This window comes from Protopterus annectens, chromosome 3.part1 (genome assembly GCF_019279795.1).
Source record: "Protopterus annectens isolate FY-2018-M chromosome 3.part1, PAN1.0, whole genome shotgun sequence".
Lineage (NCBI taxonomy): Eukaryota > Metazoa > Chordata > Ceratodontiformes > Protopteridae > Protopterus > Protopterus annectens.
The window spans coordinates 236773141-236787197 of NC_056732.1; the positions used below are offsets into that span (position 1 = coordinate 236773141).

Here is a 14057-nt window from a genome sequence, read left to right on the forward strand (position 1 = left end):
GGTGCAAGCTGTTAAGGGACTCTATGGGAAGGTGCCAACATGCAGTGCTGGCATTCATTTATGAAGCCATGAAGATATTGAGGCCTCATTACTGGAAGAATGCCAATACAGCCTTCTCACCTGAGGTGAAGCTCAGTGTACACTATTAACTGTATGAAGGTGTTTGTCAGAGATGCAGCAAACTTTTTTTTGGTTGTTGGAAGGCCTTTTTTTTCCTGCCCTAAGCTTTGGGTTGATGGGGTGCCAGTACAGGACCTACCTATGACACCAGATGAGCTAACTACTTTACTGCCACCCTGTACCATACTGCCATCGGTATTCATACTGAAGACAGCAAGCAAGCGTTGGACTAATGATAAAGTTTTACTTCATTGCTTCTAATGTTCTGAAATGAATTATGACCATACAACTACAAAGAAAGACAGCTTTTTAGGCCCAGTATGGATAGAGGCAAATGGAATGTGTGTGTAGGGGGGAGTATGTTGGAACTACCTATATCTGAGGTGAGATGTTCCATCTTCATCAACTAAAGGGGCAAAATCCCAAATTCATCCTTTTAAGTGACTGCACATAAGAACTTACCCAAATGTGTCTCTAAGTATAACCTACACCTACAAATAACATCCAACTTATATTGTCTTGCAAAATATTCAGTGATGCCCATATAGCTACTCCACAGATACCATCCAAAGACAGATTTTTGAAAAAGGCTTAAGAGGCAGTCGCTGCTCTGGTTTGTGTGAGGTCTAGGCCCAGAAAGAAAGAAAGAAAGAGTTTGCTGCATTTCTAGTAGCACTGTTTCATATAGGCTGATTGCCATTTTGACAAGGTAACTTTAGAAACTTTGAAACTCAGTTTCTTTTTAGAAAATGAAATAAACTGCTGGAAATCTGTTTTGATGGATTTACTACTTTCTGAGTAAAATCTGAGTTGCCTGTGAATATTCCTACAACATAGCAAATATTCTTCTCCTCTAATTTGGTAAGAAAATAGGCAGATTTACTAACTGGTTAACGTTAGTCTCAGTAGCTACTCAGGATACAAGAGACATATTTGTTCACAAGAATATGTATCTTTGTGAAAAATTAGGTAAAGGGCTTTAATGCATATGGCTTACAATTTAAAACATCTTCTAACAGAAATTATGGCCACCAGAAAGAGCATTTTCCAAGTTGAAAACTTCAAATAAGCTGCTGCTGCTGACTTGAATGGAGCAAGAGTCGCTTTGTCTAATGCAAAGTGCAAGAAGTCCCAAACTGGAACAGGATGCTTCAAAGAAGGACATAACATAAATGTATCTTTTAGGACGGACTTATAAACATACCAATTATAAGCAACATTCTGGTTATCTAATGAATTTTCCTACTTTCCCAGTTACTATCCCCTCTTCTACACTTATCTCTTTGGTGGAGTATTCTCTGAACACCACCATTGATTGTGCTGTTAGTAGCTAAGAGTTGCAAGGTAAGAAATATTTATCAGTCATCATCATGTATTTAAGAAAGACTTTTCATCTAGTGATGTAGATTTATGTCCCATTCTATGGTGATGGAGATTTATGTCCCATTCTGTTGAATATTCACCAATTGCATACACAAGTTGGTATATCCCTGTTATCATTTCACAATCACTAATCAATGCTATCTGTTGCACACAGTGAAAACTCTAGCTTGGCTGGGTTTTATTTGCAGTTTTTATTAAATGGTTTGTCTGTGTCACTTTTATTCCCTTTGGTTTCAATGCTGTCTGTTAGTATGCTTGGTAGATCTGGGGTACTTTTGCTCCTGCCTCTGTACCCTGATGAATAACTCAGTCCTTTTACATCAGTTTCAATTAATTTAGAGGGTTTTCCTGTTTCAATATGTATTAGCCTATGACCAGTTGCATAAGCTATACCTCTGGCAATCAAATGGTTCTTCAGTCTCCACAGTACCAAAACGTTCTGACGTATAAATATCACTGGTGGCTTCTTTGATTGCCTTACTCTATTTAAGATGCATTTTATATAAGAAACTGTCAGGTTATCCAGAGATCTGATTTCCCATTTCATCAGTGTTCCTTATGTGGCAGTCTAATTTTTCGTCCCAACTCATTGACCATTGACTTAATATGCAAATTATAACTCTTTGTGAATTAGTATCCTATCCATTATTCATTATTTAGTCAAAACAATATTCTATATGTGAGTTAGTGTCCTGTCCATTATTCATTATTTAGTCAAAACAATATTCTATACAGACAAGACTGGTTATTTGGTTGTCTGTCTTTGTTTCTCTCTGACCAGCCAGCAACTCACTACACAAAGAAACACCTAACATATGACAGATAGACACCCATGGTGGCCACCATGCTTATCAGTCAGAGCAGCAGTTCTATACCAGAAATAAATATTTAGGACTACATTTATCTATTCTAAAAGCCCTTCCTAGCCAATTCATTCCAAAGAAATGTTTACTTTTCACAAACGGTTATGAGGCTCACTTGGTTCCTGAGATTATATACTTACCAGCTATTTACCTGCCATCTCACTTTAACAAAGGAGAGCTTTAAGAAACTTACCTCACAGTACTCTGTGACAATACAGAAACTATCTTGTTCCAAGAAGCTTGAATAGAACTTCACAATGGATGGATGATCTAGCTTGGAGAGTAATTGTGCCTCTGTACTGGCTTGGACTGTTTCATTTGGCTTCAGATTACCAACAGAAATTTCTTTCAGCACTTTCCTTTCAAAACAACAAGCAAAAATATAAAACACACTCACATTAATAAAACTGGAAGAATTGGCTCTAAACTGAAAAAAGTACATGTAAGTAAAAAAGCATTTTAGTCATATCATCTGTTAAGTGGTAGATACATTAGATAGACATCAAAAAGGTAATACAAGAAGCACAAGGTGCAGGGTTTGATTAAATGGTGTAATAATCTATGAATCTACATCTTCTTTATGGTAGTACTGATTAATTTGCATACTTAGTGATTTATTTAATCAAACAAATGTGGAATAGAAGTAATTAGCTTACATATTAAATCAAGTACTACAAATTTGCTCCACCTAATGCCATTTACACCAGCTCTTGATTTTGGTAGTCATTTAGCCTACTTAAAAATAGCATTTTCAATACAAACTGTATTTGTAACATTTGCGCAACTGACAACAGGCTGAGGTATACATATTTATTAATTCTTAAAGCTGACAGTTTAACTACAAAATTTCTTTCAAAACACAAAGACAATTTCATAAAGCAGAGATAAAGACATAATAACCCTGGCTTTGTGACTTAGAGGGAGTGAGGGAGCCCTGCCTTCAACCCAGACAACCCAAGTATGACTAGCAGCTTGGATGCTGAAGAAGCAAAGTAGGAGATGGGAACCAGGAGCTTTTTGCTGACTGGGGATTTCTGCATATGATGGGAAATGTCCCCATTGATGAGAATGGCACTGTAACTGTGTGGCAGACTGACATTAGTATTTTTGTATTGAATTGTAGGTGGGAGCTACCTGACAATAAGTGTGGTAATGTTTGTGCCATCAGTAGCTCTGCCCAGTAAGTGTTTTCAAGCAAAATTTCCTAAAGTGCAAGACTACATATATGACACTGCTGGCTACTCCACTCTGAACCACAACTGCTTCTCAGTCCACCACAGGTGATGTCTCAGCTACAGGGGAGATACTACAGGGGACACCAAAGATTAAATGAAATAATGAGAACAGGCCTGAGTAGCTGATGGCCTAGTAAAGGGGGCAAAATACAAACAAACAAAAGAGAGACACTGGGATGTTTTTATTTTTTATTTTTTTAGGAGTTCAGTAGGAGGTCACCACTTGGAGCACCAAATACTTTGAATGATAAATAATTTAAAGTCAACATATATATTGATTAAAAGAGCATATTCTAAGTATAATATTTATAAAGGAGATATAGCCATCAGTCAGAACCTTGCTCTTTTAATTGCATCACCTCACAGGGGATATTCAGAGCAGAACATAATCTAGTGCTCTAATCTCAAGCTCTTCCCCATCAACCATTACAGTACTAGTGAGGGCCATCTATTATGTCAACCAATGAGATTACAGCACTAGTGGGGGCATCAATTATGTCAACCAGTGAGATTACAGCACTAGTAAGGGGCATCAATTATGCATGAGGCTGTATAGGTTAATTTCAGGTATAGTACGTTTCATTGCAGAACTCCTCACTGTAAGACTCTTATTAAAAGTTCTCACACCAAAATTCCACTTATCGACTAAGCAAACTTGTTGAATCCAGTTTCATTCTGTGCTATCATAAATATGGCGGGAACAGCTTCTCTATATAGTGTTGATAATAGGCAGTGCATGGAGCAGCTTCTCTATATGGTGTTGATGATAGGCAGTGCCTGGAGCAGCATCTCTATATGCTGTTGATGATAGACAGTGCCTAAGGAATAATAATATGTACTTATTGGAAACTCAGTAACAATATAAAAGTCTGGTGTAAATAAATTGTGAGAAGCATTTTCCATATCTATGACAAAGACTCTTTACAGCAATACCAGTTGTGAAAACAATATATTTTCTTGCTCCTGAGAACAACAAAGAGGATTATGACCAGGTCTCATGTGACCATAACTAGTTAGTTATGTGCTTGAACATGGATATCAACAGTTTCACCTCAAGAGTGAAACTTGATAGGTGAATCTTGACATCCATGTTGAGAACATATAACAAGGTGGCTTATGAACAGAGACACCCTGTGATAATTCTTTGCAAAGTATAGAACTTTACCTGCTGTCATGTACAACTAAATCTAGAAAAAAACTGTAGTAATGGTCAATGTTTTACAGCTTTGATAGATGTGACATAATTATCACTGCCACAGGACAAGCAACCACCACAAAATACCATCAGAAAGTTTTTAAGCACTTCACTCAGACTTTTAAAAAAGTTAGAATGAAGTGTTTTACTTCATTTGGACTTCAAAAATCTCTAAACAAAGTGATTCCTTCCTGCCACTCCTCTGGGTTGGCTGCTGACCACTATTAATGCACTAGTGTGAGAGTACAGCATTAATGGTGGTGAGGCATGCCTAACAAAAGGTTATTAAGCACATTTCTAATATCATAAACTCTGCCTTTTCCCAAATTTCAGAGATTAATCTTGGTGGCTTCATGCACAGCAAAGTTACGTAGCTGGTCTGACACAGCTGAGCAGCAATGACTACCATTCTAATACAACTACTCTATGGCTGACAAATTACACAACAATGCCTGCCCTGTTGTCTCCACTCAACATTCCTGCACACTCTAAACAGCTGTACCGGAATGAAAAAAATCAGAAAAATAGCCATATCAGACTTACACTACAAAAATAAAACTTAGTAATAGCTACAGTACTAGCATTTTAAAGAATATTTCATTTGGAAATACAGATGAAATAACAACACTATGCAGCTGTCTCAGGCAAGAAAACGCATTCAGCAGAAGCAGCAAGTGAAAGCTTGGAAATAACAGTGGGCGACTGAAGAGGACATACATGGAGACCAGTTGGTCTTCAACTCCTATGCACATGGTAGAAGGTTCAATCCTGACCTCTGGCTGATGCTTATTTGGAGTTTATAAGTTCTCTCTGTGTCTCTCTAGGGTTCCTCCTATTACTGAAAAACAAGCTGAGTGGTTCCATCTCAAACTCACCCAAGAATGGAGCTGTGGGCAGCAGCACTAACTCTAAATGGTTCCGTCTAGGGGGAGGAGTTGTATAAACCAACTGCTTTGGGCAGCTACTGTGGTGCACATTATCCTCAAGATAGGAGAACATGGATAACAGACTGCATGTCATGGTAGAGTTTGCCACTTGACAGTGTAAAAGCATGGCTCTGGGTGATTTAATTGTGTTGAGCAGAGAGGGAATATAACTTCAAAGGGAGTTATCAGCAGATACTTGCAACCTTTATTGATATTACACGCATCTGAAGAGGAAAAATAAAGGTACCACATTAAGTATTACTAGGTACACTTACCTAGTCATAAACTTGTCTGTTGGTTCTTTAAGTGCTTCACTAAGTCTGTGAGAAGTATGAGCTTTCTCTCTGAAAACACATCAGGTATTACTGTGCCATATCAGTATATTTGTATAATGCAAAACATGCATAGTATAAATGGACTATGCAGTGGGTAACTTCATATACCTGAAATAATTAATTGTGTGAATCCCATCATTATGACATGTGATCTGTGGGCAAGCCCCTCATGATATCATAATCAGTGTCGATAATTATTCACAAAATTATTTCAAATATCTAGTAAAACTTGAATATCTAGGAAATATTTTGTTTATTGTGTGTATACTGATCATGTTGATGTGAGAAGTACATTATGTTTTTATTTAGTTGTCTGCAGAGCATCTGGTGCTGTTTTAATGTGCTATGAGTGCCCTAAGAAAGAAGGCTAACCTAAGGAAGGCTTTGGTCAAGACTGCAAAAAAAAAAAAAAAGAACAAGACGACCTGTAATTCAGCCATTAGGCAGAACCCGAAATGTATACTTTCTTTAAAAGTATTGCATTTTTATCATCTGATATTATGCAGGGAGAATGTATTTCAAATTGGTATACAAATGAATTGATTTCATTGTGAAAGTATCGTCTTGGGATCATTTACAACATCTTCTTGAATTAGCACCAATCAAGAAGAACACTGGTTTAATGCCTCATCTCAGGAAAGGCTCTATCTAGCTCATCAGCCCCAACGCCATGCTGCACAGTACATTTGTTCAAGCGATACAAATTCAGGTGCACAGTACAGGGACAAAATCTGCAGCCTTCTAATTTTCCAGTGCTAAAGGCAGCTGGACAGCTTGTAGATGCACATACACTGGCAGAATGGTTAATGAGCTGTATGGTTCTCAGGTTTCCATGACTGCTGACAAAGAACTTATTTTTTAAGGTTCACAGGTAGTCTATGTTTTGAGAATCATCTGACAACCTGATTCACCAAAGGCTTTAAATCTCTGTTTGAGAACAAATGTGACTTGTAGCAGAAAAAAACACTGCTATCACTATACAGTATTTCATATTTATTACCTGATGCTGAGCCAGTTTTTCAGAAGATACATAATAATAGGGGATAAAAAAGAAATCCTGTGGATGTCATGAAGGCTGCAACTGAACATCCATTCCAATAAGATAAATGTTGTAGAATACCTTTAGAGGACCACTTGATGACTTCTATGTTAAAAGAAAAGTAACTGGCATTATCAAATGCTTCTGTTAAATCTTTGAAGAAGGTTCTGATTACACCATTTATCAGAGGAAAAATATAGGAAATTTGAAAGCATAATTAATGCTCAAATATTAATCAATGTTAATCATAACAAACTTGAGCAATACAAAGTCTACCATAAAGTTTAAATATTTTGATGTCATACTGATAAACCCAAGATCTTTCTATTCTTCATTCATAATTGTTCCTTCTTTAACATAGATCATGATTCTAGTAAACCTAAACTCATTTATACATAACTCATACTTTCCAGACATTATCAGTTGAAACTGTTAATACAATAAATAATATATAAGAACAGACTGAGATATTCTCTTTAATTACCTAAATAAATATTGTCTGGATTCAAAAAAGCAAGTACTGTGATGATATTCACTCTTGTATTCATAAATACATGTTGTTAAGGCATAAATATACAAGTTAATTCAAAAAATGTTGGTGCATTTACAAACCTAATAAGATGTATACCATAAGAAGAGATGCTACTTAGTTTTCAAAAATTTTAATAAAATGAAGTCAACATTAAATAACATAAAAACTACTTACTTATCTCATATTCCATAATTAAACTGCAAGCTCAGCTTGTTATGAAAGTTTTCATGCAATAATAAGTTGTTTTTTTTATTTAAAGCAGAAAAAATGATGGAGGATTTTGAAAATAACATGTTATCAATAAACCATGAAGGGATCAACATTCCACAAAAAAGTGAATGCACTTGGATAAAAATGTTGTGCAAACTTCACACTGAGCAAAGATGTACGGCATAGTGTAAAAACACAAGAGGAGGCATTATATAACAGATATGATAACCAATATCAGAAATAAAGTTATAAACTCAAGTTCCATGACACCAGACAATGTATGTGGTAGTTTCATATACAAAACCAAGACAAATATGTGCCATGGCAACACATTGCAGGGGTACCAATTCACAAAGTGTGTGTGTGTGCGGGGAGGGGGGTGAGCAGAACCAAATTTTAAGCACATTAAGTATTGACTATTCTATGAAAATATTGCATGGAGCCACAACTAGATTTATTGAAAATGATTCAGGAGATCTACTTCTCCTAGATACAGAATCACATGGGTTTGTAAGGTGAGATGTTACATTTTAAATTGTGTGGCATTCTTTGAAGAGGTGCAATGCTTGAAAGACTGATGGTGTATGTAGCTTAGCTTTACCTTGGTAGAGAAGGCTATTTCACATAAGGAGATAATTCAGAAATTAAATGTATTAAATTCCAATTCATGTCATGAGCAGTTTGATTGGTGAAACAAGGATTAATCAGTCAACAGGGTATAACAAGTCAGAGTCAGGAGATTACCTGTTCATCCTGATGGGAGTTACTGGTTGTACCTCAAAGGGTCAAAGGGTTCTGTACCCTGATGGGAGTTACTAGTTGTGCCCCACAGGGTTCTGTACCAAGACCATTTTTTGGACGCAGTTACAAAAGTGGGAAAAGATTTATGGATAACAATGTGTGCTGACGGTGGAAAACTAGGTAACAATAAAAGAAGCAAAAATTCTTCAACATAGTTTACTAAAATACAAATCTGGTACACTGTAATGACCTTGCATTTAATGGCAATAAATGTAGCCTCAAGAGACTTCTCAAAAAGGACATAAATTCTGTTTGCAAAATAAATAAACAGTAAAATCACTAAAAATGATACCATTATCAAAAATGTAAGGACAATGTTAGGCAACAACTTAAACCATGACAATTGAGCATCTGCCAAAGTCATCAAAGCATATTTTGTATTTCTTTTAATTTGAAGCAACACATCTAATCATTTCAAAAAGGTAACTGCACCAGTTTATACCGTACTGATCTGACACATTATGGAATTCATCTCTGTGTTTGGCAGCCCTTCAACAAAGCTACTTGAAACAACCGGAAAAGTTATACTTCCTAAGCAGAAAGATCATAGGGTCGGAAAACTTTCATTAATTCATTCAATTCTCTGACTGCCTAATCAATGGCAGGATCACAGAAGAACCAACAGCAGTGTAGTTGGAATGCAGCAAAAGGACTAGCCACCCCAGGCACAAAGTGTTAGGGGGCATGACTGACAGATGCCAATCAGTCTTTAGTGTATTATTGGCACTTAAAACATTGATGGATGTCAGAGTGGGGAACATCACAGGGTGAAGAAAATTGCTAGTTATGACTAGCTATGGCTCTGTGAACCACAGACTATCCTGATACTAATTAGGCAAAAACTATAAAAGCTTGTATCGGACATGATGCCAACTCTTCACAGGGCATGCATATACACACACACACACACACACACACACACACACACACACACACACACACACACACACACCTATAGGCAATGTAAATAATTATAAATTTAAATTCATCTATGGATGTCTTTGGGATGGTGAAAGAAGGTGGAGTAGCTTGTGAGAGCCTACTGGAGACAGGAAGGTCACGCAGACTTTGCAAACAAGGTACTTATTCCAATAACCAAACCAGGGTGTGCCACCTAAGAGTTTCCACATACAGTCAGAGCAGGTCAGTTGTCATCTTCCTTCAAAAGTAATCCTGATTGATATATAGTAAGTAGAAAGTATGATCATGGGGTTACATCAGTCAAGCTTCTTAAAAGCCAGTAGGTCATAAACTTGAGAATCAAACCCATGATTCTATGCTACTCAAATGTCCAAATCTAGTTTCATTCAACAAATCATAAAAGTTATATGACATGTTTAGTACAGAATTTGGTGGTTTTGAAACAATGTTATGACAGATCATGTGTCAGATTTGAAAATTACCAACAAATATTTCCAGTAAACTACAAAATAAGCATAACAGAGTGAGACTTGCATAACTACTGGAATCCCACTTTATGTTCATTTTGTGTAAATGGATCAATCTCATTTGCAGTTTTCTGGATTTCCAGAAATAAACACATGTAAAAGAATATTACTAAATAAGAAAGATAATAGTTAAAGTAGTTACTTAATTATCTTACCCAATACAATACCATGGATACATTCAGAACCTATACAGTTCTCTTCACAATGGCCTAGGCATGAATTAATTCATTCTTGCCAACCCACAGCCCAGATACAAAACCTGTGTGTGTGTGTGTGTGTGTGTGTGTGTGTGTGTGTGTGTGTGTGTGTGTGTGTGTGTGTGTGTGTGTGTGTGTGTGTGTGTGTGTGTGTGTGTGTGTGTGTGTGTGTGTGTGTGTGTGTGTGTGTGTGTGTGTGTGTGTGTGTGTGTGTGTGTGTGTGTGTGTGTGTGTGTGTGTGTGTGTGTGTGTGTGTGTGTGTGTGTGCAATAGAATAAAATGAAAACAAACTGAAAACCTTAGCAAGTTCATCAGGGAAAGCAACTGTAACACATGATATATATCTCTGTCTATCTATAAATCTATATAAATATTTATATATATATAAATATGTAGAGAGAGAGCGAGAGAGAGAGAGTGAGAAATGTTCCTTGAATTACAAATCACTGAGAAAATTCATTGAAAACACATTCATTAAAAACACATGGAAAGTTAGAGAAGAGTATAGACAATCACTGGTGGTGTGGTTTAGGATCTAAGGATTATAGGAATTATAAGGCAAATTAGTCCAAAGCACCATTTATCCCTTGCAAATGCCCACCCTCATGTTGTACCCCATCTATATTAGTTTGTGCTTGCATCCAGCTGCGATTCAGTGTGTGGTGTTTTCTTTGTAATTTGCAGAGTTAGTATATTTAAGTAAGTGGGGTGCAGGAGCCAAAGCCCCCTATGTAAAAGATGCAGTGGGAGCTTGCCTCCCTGCAAAAGAAAAAAACAATTTTCAACGAATTTTTTTTTTTTTTTTTTTGCTGCAGATGAAATTTTCTGTGAAATGTGATTCAGTGATATGTGTTTCCAATGTTTTCTTTCCATCTGTGATCAGATGAGCTAGCAATTTGGCTAAAAGAAATACACTCATATAATATAGTATATAATATAGTATATCAGTACACATGGGTCTGTGCCTTATGTATCTGAATAATGTTTTCTTTTTATCCTTAGTTTGAACTCCTAATTGTTGCTCAGTTCCTAACAATTAGACTCTGAACTTTCCTATATGTACATCTTCTAACCTTGATGTTATAGATTCTAAATTGCTGATGATTCAAACAAGGTGGTTGAGCTATAGTTTCTTTATTTATTCCCCAGTTTCACAGAAGTTGCTAGTAACATCAGAATAATTTTAACTATGCCTCACATGAGAGCTACTTCTAATTAAAAGGACAGATACATACAAAATTATCATTTGTACTGTACAGTATTAGGCCCATTGCATTTGTCTAAATGCTGGTTAATGTTATTTGGTAATTTTTTATACTCCAGAATGACCTGAGATGACTACCCTACTAAAGAGATTTTGTTCTTCAATCTATTATTCTTTCTCATTCAGTACACCGTATGACCACATAATAAGTTTTGGGCTATACACCACAATTTCAGATGCTTTGTCTCTGTATTTATTTACTAAAACAGCTGTACTTATACAGGACAACTTATAGTGGATGACATCAGTAGAGCAAGTTGGAGAGAAGATGTTGGGAGGCCTGCATAGGTTCATAGCTTCATAGGTACATAGGAGGTTACTACACTAATAGCCCTAGGGTGTTTACAAGCCTAACCATGTAAAACACAAGTACCCTTATTGAACATAGTTAGATGGTCATTGTTAGCAGAGCAATTCTGTGATCACCACCAACTGCCCTTGTCCATGAGGGTCATAGGTGCCACCCCAGGGGTGAATTTAGTATCAACCACCCAGTTGCCAAGGTTGCACATGAAGAAGGCCATTGATGAGTACTGTTTCACATGCACTGGGAACCTATTACAGAGAGATATCACTGGGAGATATATCATCAGCTAAAGTATGAGAGTTAGTATTAAGTCTAAGAAGCACACCTGCTGCTTAACTGACTTTGTGGCAGCAGATGTAAATGCATTGACACATTTCTTTTCAAGCCCAGATGATACTGGGTTCGAATCCAGGTGTATCTAATACTTTTAAATAAACAGTGATAATGCAATGACATTAATTCTTTATAGTACATGTGTTGATGTGTGTTTGCATATCGCAGTAGAGTTAAGTGACATTATATGGAAGTAACTGCACCACAGAAAGAGCCATTCAACATCGCTTGGCATTGGTGTATAATGCCAAACTTTGCAGAAACATAGAGGCCAAAAAAATGAAGGGATCCATTGATTTTTTTCTGGTACTTATGTGTGTGGTGTGTGATTCTATTTTTTGACAAGATTATAGGTGTTAAAATGGGGTAGATAGGAAAGTGGTGAAATGGGGAGCAATCAGGGGGAAGAACAAAGGGAAAGCAATATAGGAATGTGCAGGAGGGAGCTAAGATAGAACCATAGCTATCCATTTCTTCAACAGTAAAAAATTATCATATCTGCAAAATATTAGCTGAATCTGGACTGTCACCTCCTAAGAGAGGGCTGACAAGAACATAATCATATTGTATAGCCATTTGGACTGAATCAATTGTGTCATTAAGGGACATGTACGAAATGGAGAGTTATGTATGTGATTATTATTATTATTGTTGTTATTATTATTGTTGTTATTGTTATTAATTTTTTTAATTTTTTTTTTTTTGTGGGAAGTACCCAATTTTTTTTAAATCACTAAGAGAGGACTGCTGGGTAAGGGATGTACATATGACTGGGTCAGGTAAGTTGGGTAGGTGAGGAAGCAAATGCAAGCAAACAAGACGAACAAGACAAAAGACAGGGACAGTAAAGGACACAAAAGGTTGGGGATACAATGATTGGGGGAGGGAGAGGACAACATAGGCTCATGCCCATCAAGCTTGGAGGCAGTGAGAATTGAGTCCTCACCCACTGGACTGTCATCACTGTCCCCTTACTCTGCTGGTCGCTGGAGTGTTTGATGGTTTCTGCTCCTATGGACCATGAAAGAGAGCAGCCTCTCCATCCAGTGTAGGAGTACACCGATGGTGCTGCTGGAGGGTACCACTGCACCAGCTTCTGGGGCAGTACTACCTGAGGGTGCAGGTAGTGCAGGGGCAGCAGAGGCAGTGTTAACAGGTTGGCTCCCAGACATGCTGGGCATTGGTGCTGGAGCCAGTGGAGCAGGGGCAGGCTGATCCACTGGGGCTGGTCTACCTCATTGTGCTGTGTAGCATTTAGTGATGCGGTACAAATGGATGACATGGAGATATTTTGATGACCTATAATAGAAAATAAAAAAAGAGAGAAAAGGTTGGGTTGAGGGGAAAAAGAGATAAAATTAGTACCATCATATGTGACATACAATGCATTAACACAATTATACAACTCTTTTATCTGAAGTATTACATTTAAGTATACATCCTAACAGATACACACTATACTACAGATTGCTGAAAGTAATGCTTGAAATGTGCATATATTGCACATATGCATGTTTCAGTTATACAGATTACAGTTAACTGCAGGGCATTTGTGCCACTTGTATAGAATGTTTAATTTAATGTAAATATTAATAAAGAAAACAAGTATTGTATAGTTGTGATTTGTGGTATCTGAACCCACAACTTCTGACTACAGTCTAATATTTGACTCCTGCAATTGCTTTGTGCTATAAAGTAATGCATGTATACTTGCTTTTACTGTTGGGATATGCATGCTAAATTTGATACAACTGTATAAAAACCCCAAAAACTATCTTTAAATTTTAAAGCTACAATAATTTATTTATTTATTTTTTATTTTACATTTGTTGACCGGGATAGTCTGACTAGATGCATGTCCATTTTCAG

At 36.8% G+C, this 14057-nt stretch overlaps 1 protein-coding gene across 1 annotated transcript in view; it reads right to left on the reverse strand.

The window, feature by feature from the left end:
• Positions 1 to 14057, reverse strand: part of LOC122798075 (serine/threonine-protein kinase Nek11-like) — an 818720-nt gene that overhangs the window by 215659 nt on the left and 589004 nt on the right. Inside the window, exon 3 of the mRNA XM_044066732.1 lies at positions 2560 to 2725. Within this exon, the coding sequence (XP_043922667.1) occupies positions 2560 to 2725 (166 nt within the window). The remainder of the gene's footprint in view (positions 1 to 2559; positions 2726 to 14057) is intronic.